General features: G+C 40.7%; 1 protein-coding gene across 1 annotated transcript in view; it reads left to right on the top strand.

The window, feature by feature from the left end:
* The window catches only part of LOC137296076 (rab GTPase-binding effector protein 1-like), a 31,585-nt gene extending 23,118 nt beyond the window's left edge, over window positions 1-8,467 (top strand). The window contains exons 20-22 of the mRNA XM_067827741.1: window positions 44-160; window positions 389-499; window positions 7,622-8,467. Of these exons, the coding sequence (XP_067683842.1) occupies window positions 44-160; window positions 389-499; window positions 7,622-7,789 (396 nt within the window). The 3' untranslated portion in view covers window positions 7,790-8,467. The remainder of the gene's footprint in view (window positions 1-43; window positions 161-388; window positions 500-7,621) is intronic.
* Window positions 8,468-12,782: the final 4,315 nt, after the last annotated feature.

Below are 12,782 nucleotides of genomic sequence, written 5' to 3'. Positions count from 1 at the left end.
ACTAGTACAAACTTGAACATCATGTGATGATGTGTTGTTGCAGGTGAAGCTGGAGGAGGAGCTGCACTGCTTGAAGGGGAAGGTGCAGTCTCTGCAGGTCGACCTGGACAACAGTGAAGCAGTGCAGAGAGACTTTGTAAAACTCTCACAGTCTCTGCAGGTTGGTGCCCTCCATTCATCATTTGTTACTAGCCACACAACAGACGCATGTGCCAGTCAGACAACTGGTGAACTCATATTAACATCCTCAGTACATCTGACTTACAGGGTATTTGATACCATCATCTTCTGTTGCATCGAAAACATGTCTCAGTTCACTACAGCTCTGTCAGTGTGTCAGCTGCATCGTGTTTCTTCCCTCAATGAGTTTTATTACATATATTCTCAGATTCAGCTTGAGAAGATTCGGCAGGCGGAGAATGAAGTGAGGTGGCAGCATGAAGAAGATGTGGAAGATTGCAATAACTGTAAACAGAATTTCAGTGTCACCCGCAGGAAGGTAAACACATGATTTTTCCTTATGCTGACTCATGCTTATTATACTTATCTCCTCACTCTATGCAAAGATAGTGGAACACTTGAAGTCCCTTGAAGTTCCTTGCTAATTGAAGTGGACCTACAACACACTCACCCACCAAAGGCCTCCCATTCCTGCCAATATGGTCACATGACTAAGTTGATGAAATTGTGTTCCTAGCGTAAATTAATATTCTGTTCAAAGGTGTGCGAAGGACAAACGATGTAGGCTCTCGCTAGTCATGTGTAAGTTGGTTTATTCTGCATCTTGTAACCACATGTTGTTAACAGCTGACATTCATTTTAGTGATCAGGCAGACATACCCTTGGGCCTGGTTGAGATACCAGTGAATGATCGTCCAGATCTCAGAAGAGAACATCGTCAGAAATGAGATCATATCAAACTAAGAAGTTTAAGTCGTGTCAAAGACTAAGTCTTCAAATATTAGACCTGCACTGAAACAACACTCCCTGACTACTCTCTGAAGTCTTTCAGCGATGAGATTGACCCACCTGACGAACGTCCAAGACGAATCTACGACGAACCTCCACTACTACTTCCTGAGGTACAGATTGTCATCACACAGGATCAACGAGCAGCATCTACTAGACCTTCATCAACTACATCGTCTACTACGCTTCATTCTTCAGCGAGCCTACAATGTCTGCTCTCAACATGTCAGATGCTTCTAAGTACCGCGGTCACTGGACACTAGCCTCTTCATGCAACTATTCACCACTCATATGATGAACTTATGGATTGCCATTTTGAAGAGGAATGGAAACACCAATCAGCAGATACAGCGACAGTTGCCCAGCATGATGGCTTATCGGTTGCAATAGGTTCATCGGATGAAGAAGAGGCATTGCACGCACACTTCCATTCTTAGAAATCATCGCTATTGGCTGTATCATTACATTGCAGTATGGATGATATTCCTTCCATCGACTCACCGAGTGCTCACACACATAGATCCCACTACAGCCATAAGCGTACACTGTCTACATCACCCATTCGTCGGAGTCGCTGTCATTGATCGTTGTCTTTTTAAGATATGGACTCACGTAGAAGAGAGCGAAGGCTTTCATGGAATGGTAGTCCTTCCAGGGATACATATAGACAGGAAGACCATGATGACACTTGCTGCATGGACATCGTTTCCCGCTCACACATGCACTCACAGAAGAATCCCTCTTCTCAGACTCTGAGAGTACATTGTGGATCACAAATCAAGGACTCCAATGAGGCTTATACCCATATGATGAAAAACGAGGAAATCGACGTGCTTTGACGATTATGCCGATTGCACCGATATCTACAATCCCTAAAAACTTTTGTCTACAGCCTTTCAGACGGCGACTAAGTATCAGCAATAATACATCCCGTCATTCAGCGCTTGTTGATTCCCACTTCATCATATGGAGCCCTTATGCAGGGTATTCAATGAGGCTCTCATCTCCAAGTTCAACTACCCGGAGAATGAAGAAGAAAATATGATCCTCTTTGCACTTATCACCCCGAAGAAGGATCAACAATTCATTTCAGAGTATCTAGTCTCGACATCTGTGGGATTAAATTTACTTTGCCAACACAGTCTACTATCAGCGTCATCTTGGGCGAAAGCTTTACTAAACCCTTGTATAGAGCTCCCAGGTCAGCATCTATGATATTCGACAGCAGAATTGAGGACGTCACTAAATGCGTTATTCGGGACTCCAGGGAAGTAATGATGATAAAGTCAGTTGACATTTTGACTACTGTCCTCATGCAGACTTCTCAACACTACTTCAAGTCTTCTGAAGTTCTTCGGGGGTCTGAGCATGACAGACAAGAAGTACAACACTCACGACAGCAAGGGCTCATTTCGTCTCTCAACCAGAGTAAACATATGTTCCCATGGAACAGGACATGCTGCCAGGAGCGCTTAAGGAGGAAAGACCTGAAGATCAGATTCCGAACAACTGGAGCCTTCCACCCCCAGCCGTTCCCCTACAACTTCACGAGTGGATGGACGTCCACAGCGGAGGAATTGGGGACTTCTCAACAACGATTACGTCGTGAGCATCCTATGAGACGGCTACAAGATCCCACTACAGGCAACGCCACCGCTCACAAGAGACCCTCTTCGGGTATGCCAGTGATCAACGAGACAAACACGCCATATCATTTCTTTCAGAGAAAGGTGCAGTCGAAAAACTACACCTGGATCAACTAACACCAGGATTCTACTCCCCAATTTTTCTGGTACTCAAGAAAAACTCCAAGGAAAAGTTTCAACTTATATGCAACTTATATCAACCACAACTGTGGCACCTCATCTGTCTAGCAGATTATCTGGCCGGCATCGATCTAGAAGATGCCTACTGGCACATTCTGATACATCCAGACTCCAGGAAATATTTGTGCTTCCTATTCAATGATCAGCACTACCAACGGATGGTTCTACTGTCTGGAATATCTTCGGCCCCATGGCTATTTACTCAGGTCACCAAGCCAATTGTCACCTACCTACATCAGCGAGGACTTGGCAGTGCCTTGTACCTGGACGGTTTCATTCAAGCACATCACGAGACAAATCAACTCAGACTGCAGTTGACTTCATCATCAGGCTGGTAACTTAACTGGCTTGTGAATCTACTGAGATCGGAATTAGAGGATCAGTGGGTCAGAATTCAAGCCATGATAAAACAAGTTCTTCTCTCTCCATTACCGCTATGACAGCGGCAATGTCTACTCAGTCTGCTCAGATCTGCACAGGATTTGACCTGACAAAGATGTCTTCAACTACACCCATTACAACGATTCCTGATTCAGCACCACAACATGTTGGATTGCATCGCAACTTGAGACCATATCAACTATGGTGGACTCACCAATTGAATATCTGTGCAGGGACCTATGTACTAGAGCCAGTCTACAACAACCATCTGTAGGTAAATTCCTTGCTACAAGGTTATGGTGCTCACCTGAACAACAAGGTGGCAGCAGGCATCTGGTTGACCAATGAACACATTCAGCATATCAACCACGTACAGATGAGGGCTGTAACCAGCGCAGTATGGCATTGGTCGACAGCATTTAGGAACAAACGACTGATGGTTCATACACAGTAACGTTCTACATCAACTAGCAGGATCAACATGATCTCCCACACTGCTACAGCTAACCTTTCAACTCTTCTACATCGTCAGTGACTTGAACCTCCACATAAAGGCTTGTCCCATCCCAGGTGCACGCAACGTCATGCCAACATGCTGTCATGGCCTCTACAACCATCCCCAACAGAATGGATTCTACATCGGCAACATTCAGCTCGGTTATCACAATGAAAACAGGATCTAGCTGACTAAGGTACCTGAACTATTTGCCTTACTATGCTCGGTCAAGCTGGAAGACCAACTACGCAGAAATGGTACACTTCTATTAAAATATTGTATGCAAGTAAACATGATATCAATGGGAAAAAGACAGTGACATTTTTGTGGAATCAGTATTAGCTTGACTTTCGAAAAGCAAGAAACTTGTAAAGGAGATATTTCTCTAGATGAATGTCCTCAAGCCTTAAAACATATGCAAAATGGGAAAAGTCCTGGCTCCGATGGCTTCACTGCAGAATTCTATAAATTCTTTTGGACGGATATAGGCATCTTTTTATGGAAATCAATCAAATATGCTTTTGAAAATGGTAGTCTGTCAGAATTTCAATGGCTGGATGTAATAACATGCTTTCCCTAAAGAAATTGGCAACCAGTAAGTCTATTGAATGTAGATTACAAGATTGCTGTGAGCGCTATAGAATGAAAATAGTACTACCAGAAATTATACCCAAAATAAATACCCAAACAGTTTTTTTGAAAGGGAGATTTATTGGAGAAAATACGAGAATCTTATATGATCTGCCAAACTTTTGTGAATTAAATATGTCGACTTTGAAAAAGCATTAGATACTACTAAATGGAATTTATAGATAAAGCATTAGAATCATTTAACTTCAGACAAGAAATTTTCAGTACAAAATACTTCATCACATCTTAACAACACAAACGTTTCTTTACAATATAGGGATATCTGACAACATCCACTGCTTTTTTTTCTTCTTTTTTTTTTTCTTTTTTTTTGTTCTGAGGAACCAGAAAGACTTAAACATCTTTTCTATGATTGCAGGAATACCCAAAATCTGATAAGAAAGTTTTGAAGAAACAACCAACATGAAATTAAAAATGTGCTAATGAAAAAAAAAGACCCAAAAAGCACCGCAGATTAAGGCTCCAGATTGGGACTTGAATTTTGTACTACAACACCTCATGAGTGATGTCTACTAGACTGGACATAGCTTGAATTGTTGACACCGAAAACACTGTTCTTATTCTCCCTAGCAACAGCAGCAGGTTACTGTATGGCATAACTACATGCTCTGGATTTTGATTGCACACGATTTGACACCAGTCATCGTGAGATTGTACATCTAGGACTGAGATGAGATTTTATTGCCAAAAATCAACTTCCTGGACAACTGGACAGACAATTCCACATTCCTGCATTATCTTAAGTCTTCAGGCCACATGATACACAGGATTTATCATTACACCCAGTCAGAGCATTGAATACAAAATATATCTCCAATGTACTAAGACAAGGAGACAATGTTTCAAGCATCTGTTCATCCCAATATATGCTGAGACACCTCAGTGGTATCCCACAACGTTATCTCAATATGGATGAGAGCCATTATTGTGAGGGCCTACGAAGTAGCAGGACTCTGGCCTCTGGGAGCTTCCAGTCCACACAAAGTGAGAGCCTTGGTGTCAACACTTGCTCTATATTGAAACTGCTCATTATTAACTATAATGGAGGGCTGCTTTTGGAAACTGAATACAGTGTTTGCCAGTCACTAGCTACGGGACATCGCTATGGAGGACATCAGTGGCATTCACCAGTCTGGGCCATTTGGTGTTGCACAACAACTAACGGTTCCACAAGGAATTTCAAGTGTTCCATTATTTTCGCATAGAGTGAGGATATAAGCATAATAAGCATGAGATAAGTGTAAAACATCAATTTAATTCAGAAAATTACATTTTGTTTGGATGCTTGGAAAAAAGCACATTCTCAAAAGAGGGTGACATGTACCTGGACCTACATCCTGGGTCATTCTTAGGCATAATGAAGTTTTTAAAGTTTTCCTTATCCTGACTCATGGTAATTGCTTGTCTCCACTTCCCTGGCGAAGGTAGTGGAACACCTGAAATCCCTTGAAGTTCCCTTCTAAAAGGAAGTAGATGTAAAATACACTCACCCATGTGTAGCCTCCCTTTTCCCGCACCTAGGTCATGTGACCGGCCATGCTTATCACTCTCTCCTTATCGCCCGACGAGGGCGGCTGGGGTTACCTGGAGTCTCCTCTACAGCGATAAGTTTTTCAATTATTTTGATCCTTTAACTATATTTATGTCAAATGCGGTATTTGGTTTATGTATATATATCACAATTTGTTTATTCGTGATTATTGTATCTTGATATAGCACACATTTTGTCAACTGAGACTTAGTCTCAGTTGATTTATGTCACCTATGATATTTCAGAGGCTCTACATTATCTACATACTTGGCAGCTCTCAGCTGAGTCATCACCATGGAAACAGGGACCAAGCTGACTAAAGTACCTGAGCTACTTGCTTTATTACGCTCTTTCAAGTTGGAAGATCAACAACGTAGATTTAGAACTCCAGCATGCGAGCTAAACATTGTACTCCAACATCTCACAAGTGTCCAGTCAGAGGATTGAAGATATACATCGCACGTACCAAGTTCAGAAGGCATTGTTTCAAGTTCCTGTTTATCCCTGTATCTACTGAGACACTTACGGAAGTATCCTGCAACACGATCTCATTGTGGATCAGAGCTGTTATATTGAGAGCCAATAAAGCAGCAGGATTTGAACCTCCGCGAGCCTGCAACCCACATGAAGGCAGAGCCTTGGCCTCTACACTAGCACTACATGGGAATTGCTCGCTATCAACTATAATGGAGGGCTGCTTTTGGAAGTCAAACACAGTGTTTGCCAACCACTATCTACGAGACATAGCCACGGAGGACATCTCTGGCATTCATCAGTTTGGGCTTCTTATTGTTGCTCAGCAACTAACAGTTCACTCACTCGTTTTATCACGTGACTTGTGGAAGCCAGATGCACTGCAGAGTATAATGTTGGAAAGTCCGTGCACATGAATGATTATGACCCTGTACTTGTAATGAAGATACTTGTACATGAAGGAGGGTCGCAACTAGTCTCGATTACAATATCTCGACAATTAGTTGCATCAGAAACTAGCAGGATACTGGTTTCTTTCGGTGTCACGCATTCCAGTTAGAGAAACCTTTGGCTGAAGATAAGTTCGACTGGGTGTGATTCCCCCAGAATCTACAATGAATATTAGAAGAGCAGGACCATATTATCACTGTTACAAGTTCCCGTTTGGTGGGGGCGAAGTTATTGGACGTAATTTTGACAACCAGCAGAATCCAGTGTGGCCTGACTCACTGCCATTTCCGTCGGATTCTGTAAGCAATTAGCATGAGTCAGGATAAGGAAAAAGATGTAATTTTCTGAGAAAAATTTATATTTTGTACTCATCCTGACTCATGACAAAAACCCTCCCAGCCAACTAATTGCTATATTCGCGTGTCTGTCAATAAACAAGGAGAGAGTAACAAGCATGGCCAGTCACATGACCTAGGCACGGGAAAAGGGAAGCTACACATGGGCGAGTGTATTTTACGTCCGCTTCTTTTTAGAAGGGAACTTCAAGGGATTTCAGGTGTTCCACTACCTTTGCCAGGGAAGTGGAGATAAGCAATTAGCATGAGTCAGGATAAGTGTAAAATATCAACTTTATTCAGAAAATTACATTTATCAAGATATAATTATGCCTGCCATCACTTCTGGCTTTCTTCTGTATTTCGTTGCTTATATGAAAAAATTATTGTTTAAAGAACTCTAGCTCACTTGTTCACCCCATGCACCCACTCACTCACTCACTCAGTATTCCACTGACTGACTCACCCACCCACCCATTCACTCTGGTTCTTATGTCTTCTGTTGCAGCATCACTGCCGCCACTGTGGAAAGATATTCTGTAATGAGTGCACATCCAAGACAGTGCACAGCGGGCCCAACTTTAAACCTTCCAAAGTTTGTGATGTCTGTCATACAATACTAGTGAAAGATGCGACACCCTACTTCAGCACAGAACCTCCAGCAACACCTGACTAGGGAGATGTTTTAGACTGTCCTATTTGTGGGGAAGACAATTGCTCTATCAGAGTCAAAACTCTACTGTTACATTGTCTTACAGGGCCACTGGTGGCCCAGTCATCCAGGGCACAACAATTGGCCATGCAGAGTTGCCTCCCATAGCTGTGCCAGAATCTGATGATAGTGGGCTTGAATGCCAGATTTCCTCACCTTTGGATTCTTTTTTATGCTTAAGGTTTCTCTTCTTGGTGAACACCTAGGCTTTGAATCACTAGATCTTTTTTTTCCTACAACAGGCTGTTGATCTGCGAAAACAAATTATGTGCTGTTCAAAGCACTGTTGTGGTTAAAAACACACACACACACACACACACACACACACACACACACACACACACACACACACACACAGTGGAGAGGATGCTGTGGATAGGGTACATAGACCATACTCCAAGATTCCAGCAGGCTTTAGTGTCAGGGGTATTTGTTTAAGTGTGGTAGGGAGGCATGATCAGAAACAGTCTCCATGTTGTAATTGACATTTCAAAACTATGATATTCACACTGTTTGTGCAAGTGGTTATCAACTGATATCTGAATAGATGGGTAGTATAACAAACCCATATCCAGGACTATCATGAAGTATGCCTGAAGAATGTTGTCCTTAGTCAGCAAACAAAGCTCTTAGATAAAGAAAGGAAGGAAGCAGAGAAATTGCCTCCTAGTGACAGTGTGGGTTGTGTTTACAAACAGGCAGAATAAGTGAAGCATTATCAATGGTGAATACTTGCAAGTCAAAATACAATGATTTTAAAAGGCAAAGAACTTTCTCTGGATTTGCACATGAAGACAATTATGATAAACAGTTATGTCAACTCTTGCAAACGGCTCCCCAGGATCCCTGTTGTCATGTGTTGGACAAAGTGGTGATCAGGTAATTCATCAGGTGACATCAAGCATTGACTGGACTCTGCTCATGCCATCGACCACTACTTTGTCTAGTCCTGCTTAGTAACACATGCCACGGATGGGTGTGATTTCACTGTTTACTACCTGCAGTGATACATGTTAACAATGGCTAGTGGAGGTTACTGTTAGTAACATGTTTCACCTGGTGCAGGTAACAATAAGTCCTCCAACATCTTATAGCTCTCTTTTAGTTGGGTAAGTGACGGGAAATAGTATGTTTCTCTCTGTGTGACTTGTTACATGCAGAACCATTTGTGTACTGATGAATCAGTTACATAGAAGTAATCATACGATTGAGATTGAAATATAAAGGTAATGCAAGACTGAAACAGAATCCTTCATCATTTATCATGATGGGGTTAGGTTCTGTTGAATGTATCTTATACTGAGTACTGGCTATGACAACTACTAAACAAGTATGTAGCAGCATGTTACTTTTCAGATCAGTGACGTAGTTGTATGGTGCAATCCAAATTTTGAAGCCAGGTTGCACTCAGTGCAGGTACTTACAATATCGAGAAATTAGGAGCTGCATAGTGCCCACTAAACATAAATCAATACTGACACCAGTAGTAATGAGTCTCATCTTGGACTTGACTCAGACCACACTCTGTTCTTGTCAACCATATACCATGTAACACAGACACCTACAGTAAAGGTTCTCAGCTAAGGCCTGACTCAGACCACATTATCTGTACTGGTTAACAATAGACCATATAACACTGACCCTGATAAGACCATGTACTCTCCACTACCTGTGATTTGTTACCTGTGTATATTTGTGTAAATATCCCGCTCCTGTACATGCTCTGTCAATGTTCAGATGTTGTTGTGATTGAGAACCAGACTTGCCGTTTAGTCGTCACATCCTTGCCAGTACAACATTGTATACATTGTATTCCTCCATGACCCATAAACAACAAACCACTGCTGGCTCCTGCTAGATGGAAACATAAAAGTACCCTGGGTTGTCTTCAGTGGCAAGATTCAAACCAAATTCTATGACTCATTCGACTGGTACATTACACAGAGCCTCATGTCATTGCCCAACTTGAAGCTGACATTTTGATGTTGACATTGTGTGTTTGGTTGTGATGAAGGAATATAGTGTATATCAAGCTGTATTGACCATGAAGACGGGACACATATTTCTTAGATATATAGTACATAATGGCACGAAGCATCTACGCTACAAACATGTCAGCTGGTATTTGTAGTTCTAGTTGTAAAGGTTGTTGGATCAGACTTTGAAAACGGTGATACATATATCTGAGTGAAGACAGTATATTGTAGTGGAGACATATAATGTAGGATTCTAGAATAGTAGAGGACAGTCATTGTAGTTTAGGGATTTTCATTTCTTGATTTATGGATTGGTTTCTGACGTAAAGTAAGAAGTTTTTACAAAAAGTTGTTATCAGAAAATATATGGAAAGTGTCTATTGTTGATAGTTCCATTTTATTCCAGGGTAGTCAGCAATCCATAAATGAAGCAGTTATAAAACCCACCATTCTCTCATTTGTTCCAATTGATTTTGTTTGTTTTGATGGCTTGGTGCTTAACATACCTCTCTGTAACAAGATGACATAGGTATTGTGTACTATCTTGTCAGTGGCTAATAACAGTGTGCTCTGTATACGTTTGGTGATATTCTGGAATATTGTATCAGAGTTAAGTAGATTAGACAGCACATGCACATCCACGCAGTGGATCTTGGTTCAGAAGGAATTCTACATGACGTGTTCAAAGATACATGCTCCTGAGAACTGAAGGTTCATGTGAGCTTATTGTTGTACGGCTGTCCTCTGTCCATCATCTATCACTAGTGCGAACATTCTTTCATCTGTGAAGAATCCTGAGTGGATCCAGAAATTATTAGCAAACACATGATCCAAGAAATGGCATGTTGTATTCATGTATGAGCTTCATGTGAACTATGGTTGATATGGCAGCCATATTGAATATGCTATATTCAGATTTACTTTAAACTATTTTGATTGATTATTCATTCATTTAAGTTTGATTTTTATTCCTTTTAAATGTGTCCAATATTAGTAAGAATTTCGACAATTTGTGACATAACTTAACTTTTATTATCATTTTTATATGTTTTAGAGTAATCAGGGATTTGATCTTGTCTTCAACGAGAGAAGTGAGCTACAGAACCTACTTACTGTTGTCGTTAATGGAATGTATGTAGCATTTTCTAAGCTTAGCACGTAATGGTATCAATGTAGAATGGTCATCTGAATGAGTTGGTTTAGGCATTGACAAGTTGTCGGCCCTAGTCATACCAGGATCCACTGAAGAGGGGTTTGAATACCAGTTTTATCTTGAATATGAGCCATAAAATATGAAACAGTTACAGACTGCATAACACTTGAAGATGTAACATTTGCCTGGCTGTCCACTCTAAGCTGAAACCTGCAGTCCACTCTGTGACTGAAATGGTCCACTTTTTCACAAAACTAAGCCATTATAAGTCACTCAGTTGACTTTAATATTTAACTCATAGCCACAGTTGGTCACTTGTTTAAACTATTTGTTCTTATTGTTTGCAAGGTTATCTAGACTACTTTTGTATGACAAATCATTCTTGGCAATTGTTTATGTCCTTTAAGTACAGTAAATTCAGCTATGAGTTGATCACTGCATACTGTGGGTAGAGGAATCTATGTCTGCATCATATGGTTTAATGTCTTGTTTCTGTGGTAACATTACGGTTATTATTGATGTGAGATTTATAGTTTCCCATCAGATTACTCAGTTTCACTTATTTCTTTTAATTAGTCTGAACCGAAAGGCACGAAATCATCATTTCTCCTTTGCCCCCAGCCATAAAAAATATTTTTCATTACCTTCCCACAAATTTGATATTTCATTACCCAATTCAAAGGCCTGTAATAGTATTTTTTTTTTCCCCATCTGACTCTCTCAGTTAGTAAACGACAGTTGTCTTAGCGAAAATGTATCATCTGCATCAAACATGCTTGCCAATCTTAACGTATTGACAGAGGTACCATTGGGATTACTTGTGCACACACTGTTAAATATTCTAATAGACACTATTTGTAGATTTTTTCAGAATTATTCTTTCCATAACTTTACTGGTCATTCTTGACAGAGCTGTAGTGTGGCGAAGTTAAGGTAGGTTTTAAGAAAACAGTTACCTGTTTTACGTGTGTATATTTTGGTTTTGTGTGTGTTTTTGGTTCTGTTTTTACCAACTACTTAATGATGCTGGGAATGTCTGTGAGTCAGCAACGAAGGAGGGCTGTATTTGTGTAGTTTCAGTATTATTTATTTCTGTACATACTAGATAGATTTGAACCTTTTCATGGGTATATACCAGAATATGCTCCATATGTACAATACGTTGGACAGAATTTAATATATATGGAATCTATATATGTGAATGTCTTCACACCTGGGCATGTGAATGTCTTCACTCCTGGGCATGTGAATGTCTTCACACCTGGGCTTGTGAATGTCTTCACTCCTGGGCATGTGGATGTCTTCACAGCTGGGCATGTGGATGTCTTCACAGCTGGACATGTGGATGTCTTCACAGCTGGTCATGTGCATGTCTTCACACCTGGGCTTATGGAGGTCTTCACAGCTGGACTTGTGAATGCCTTCAGTCCTTGGCATGTGAATGTCTTCACAGCTCAAAATGTGAATGTCTTCATTCCTGGGCATATGGATGTCTCCACTCCTGGTCATGTGAATATCTTAACACCTATTAATGGTGTATTGTATTGTTGATGCATATGGCTTTTAGTCAGTTAATGTTTCATCATTCATGATTTCAACAATATATGTTACAATTTGCTATCCTGATCAGTTTAGGTCCTTCATTATGTCATATATATAGTTCCAGGGTATTGTACTTCACTGAAGTACTCTACTGTAGAAGGCTTCATTAACATGTCATCATGCATTTCATTAACTGTAAGCATAGTAACATGCAGTTGTAAATGCAACCGAATTTCTTATCAAATGATATATTTTAAAGAAAAGAGAACAAACAAGATTTTCAGGT

This window comes from Haliotis asinina, chromosome 1, assembly GCF_037392515.1.
Source record: "Haliotis asinina isolate JCU_RB_2024 chromosome 1, JCU_Hal_asi_v2, whole genome shotgun sequence".
Classification (NCBI taxonomy): domain Eukaryota; kingdom Metazoa; phylum Mollusca; class Gastropoda; order Lepetellida; family Haliotidae; genus Haliotis; species Haliotis asinina.
This window is presented reverse-complemented; position numbering and strand designations above follow the sequence as displayed.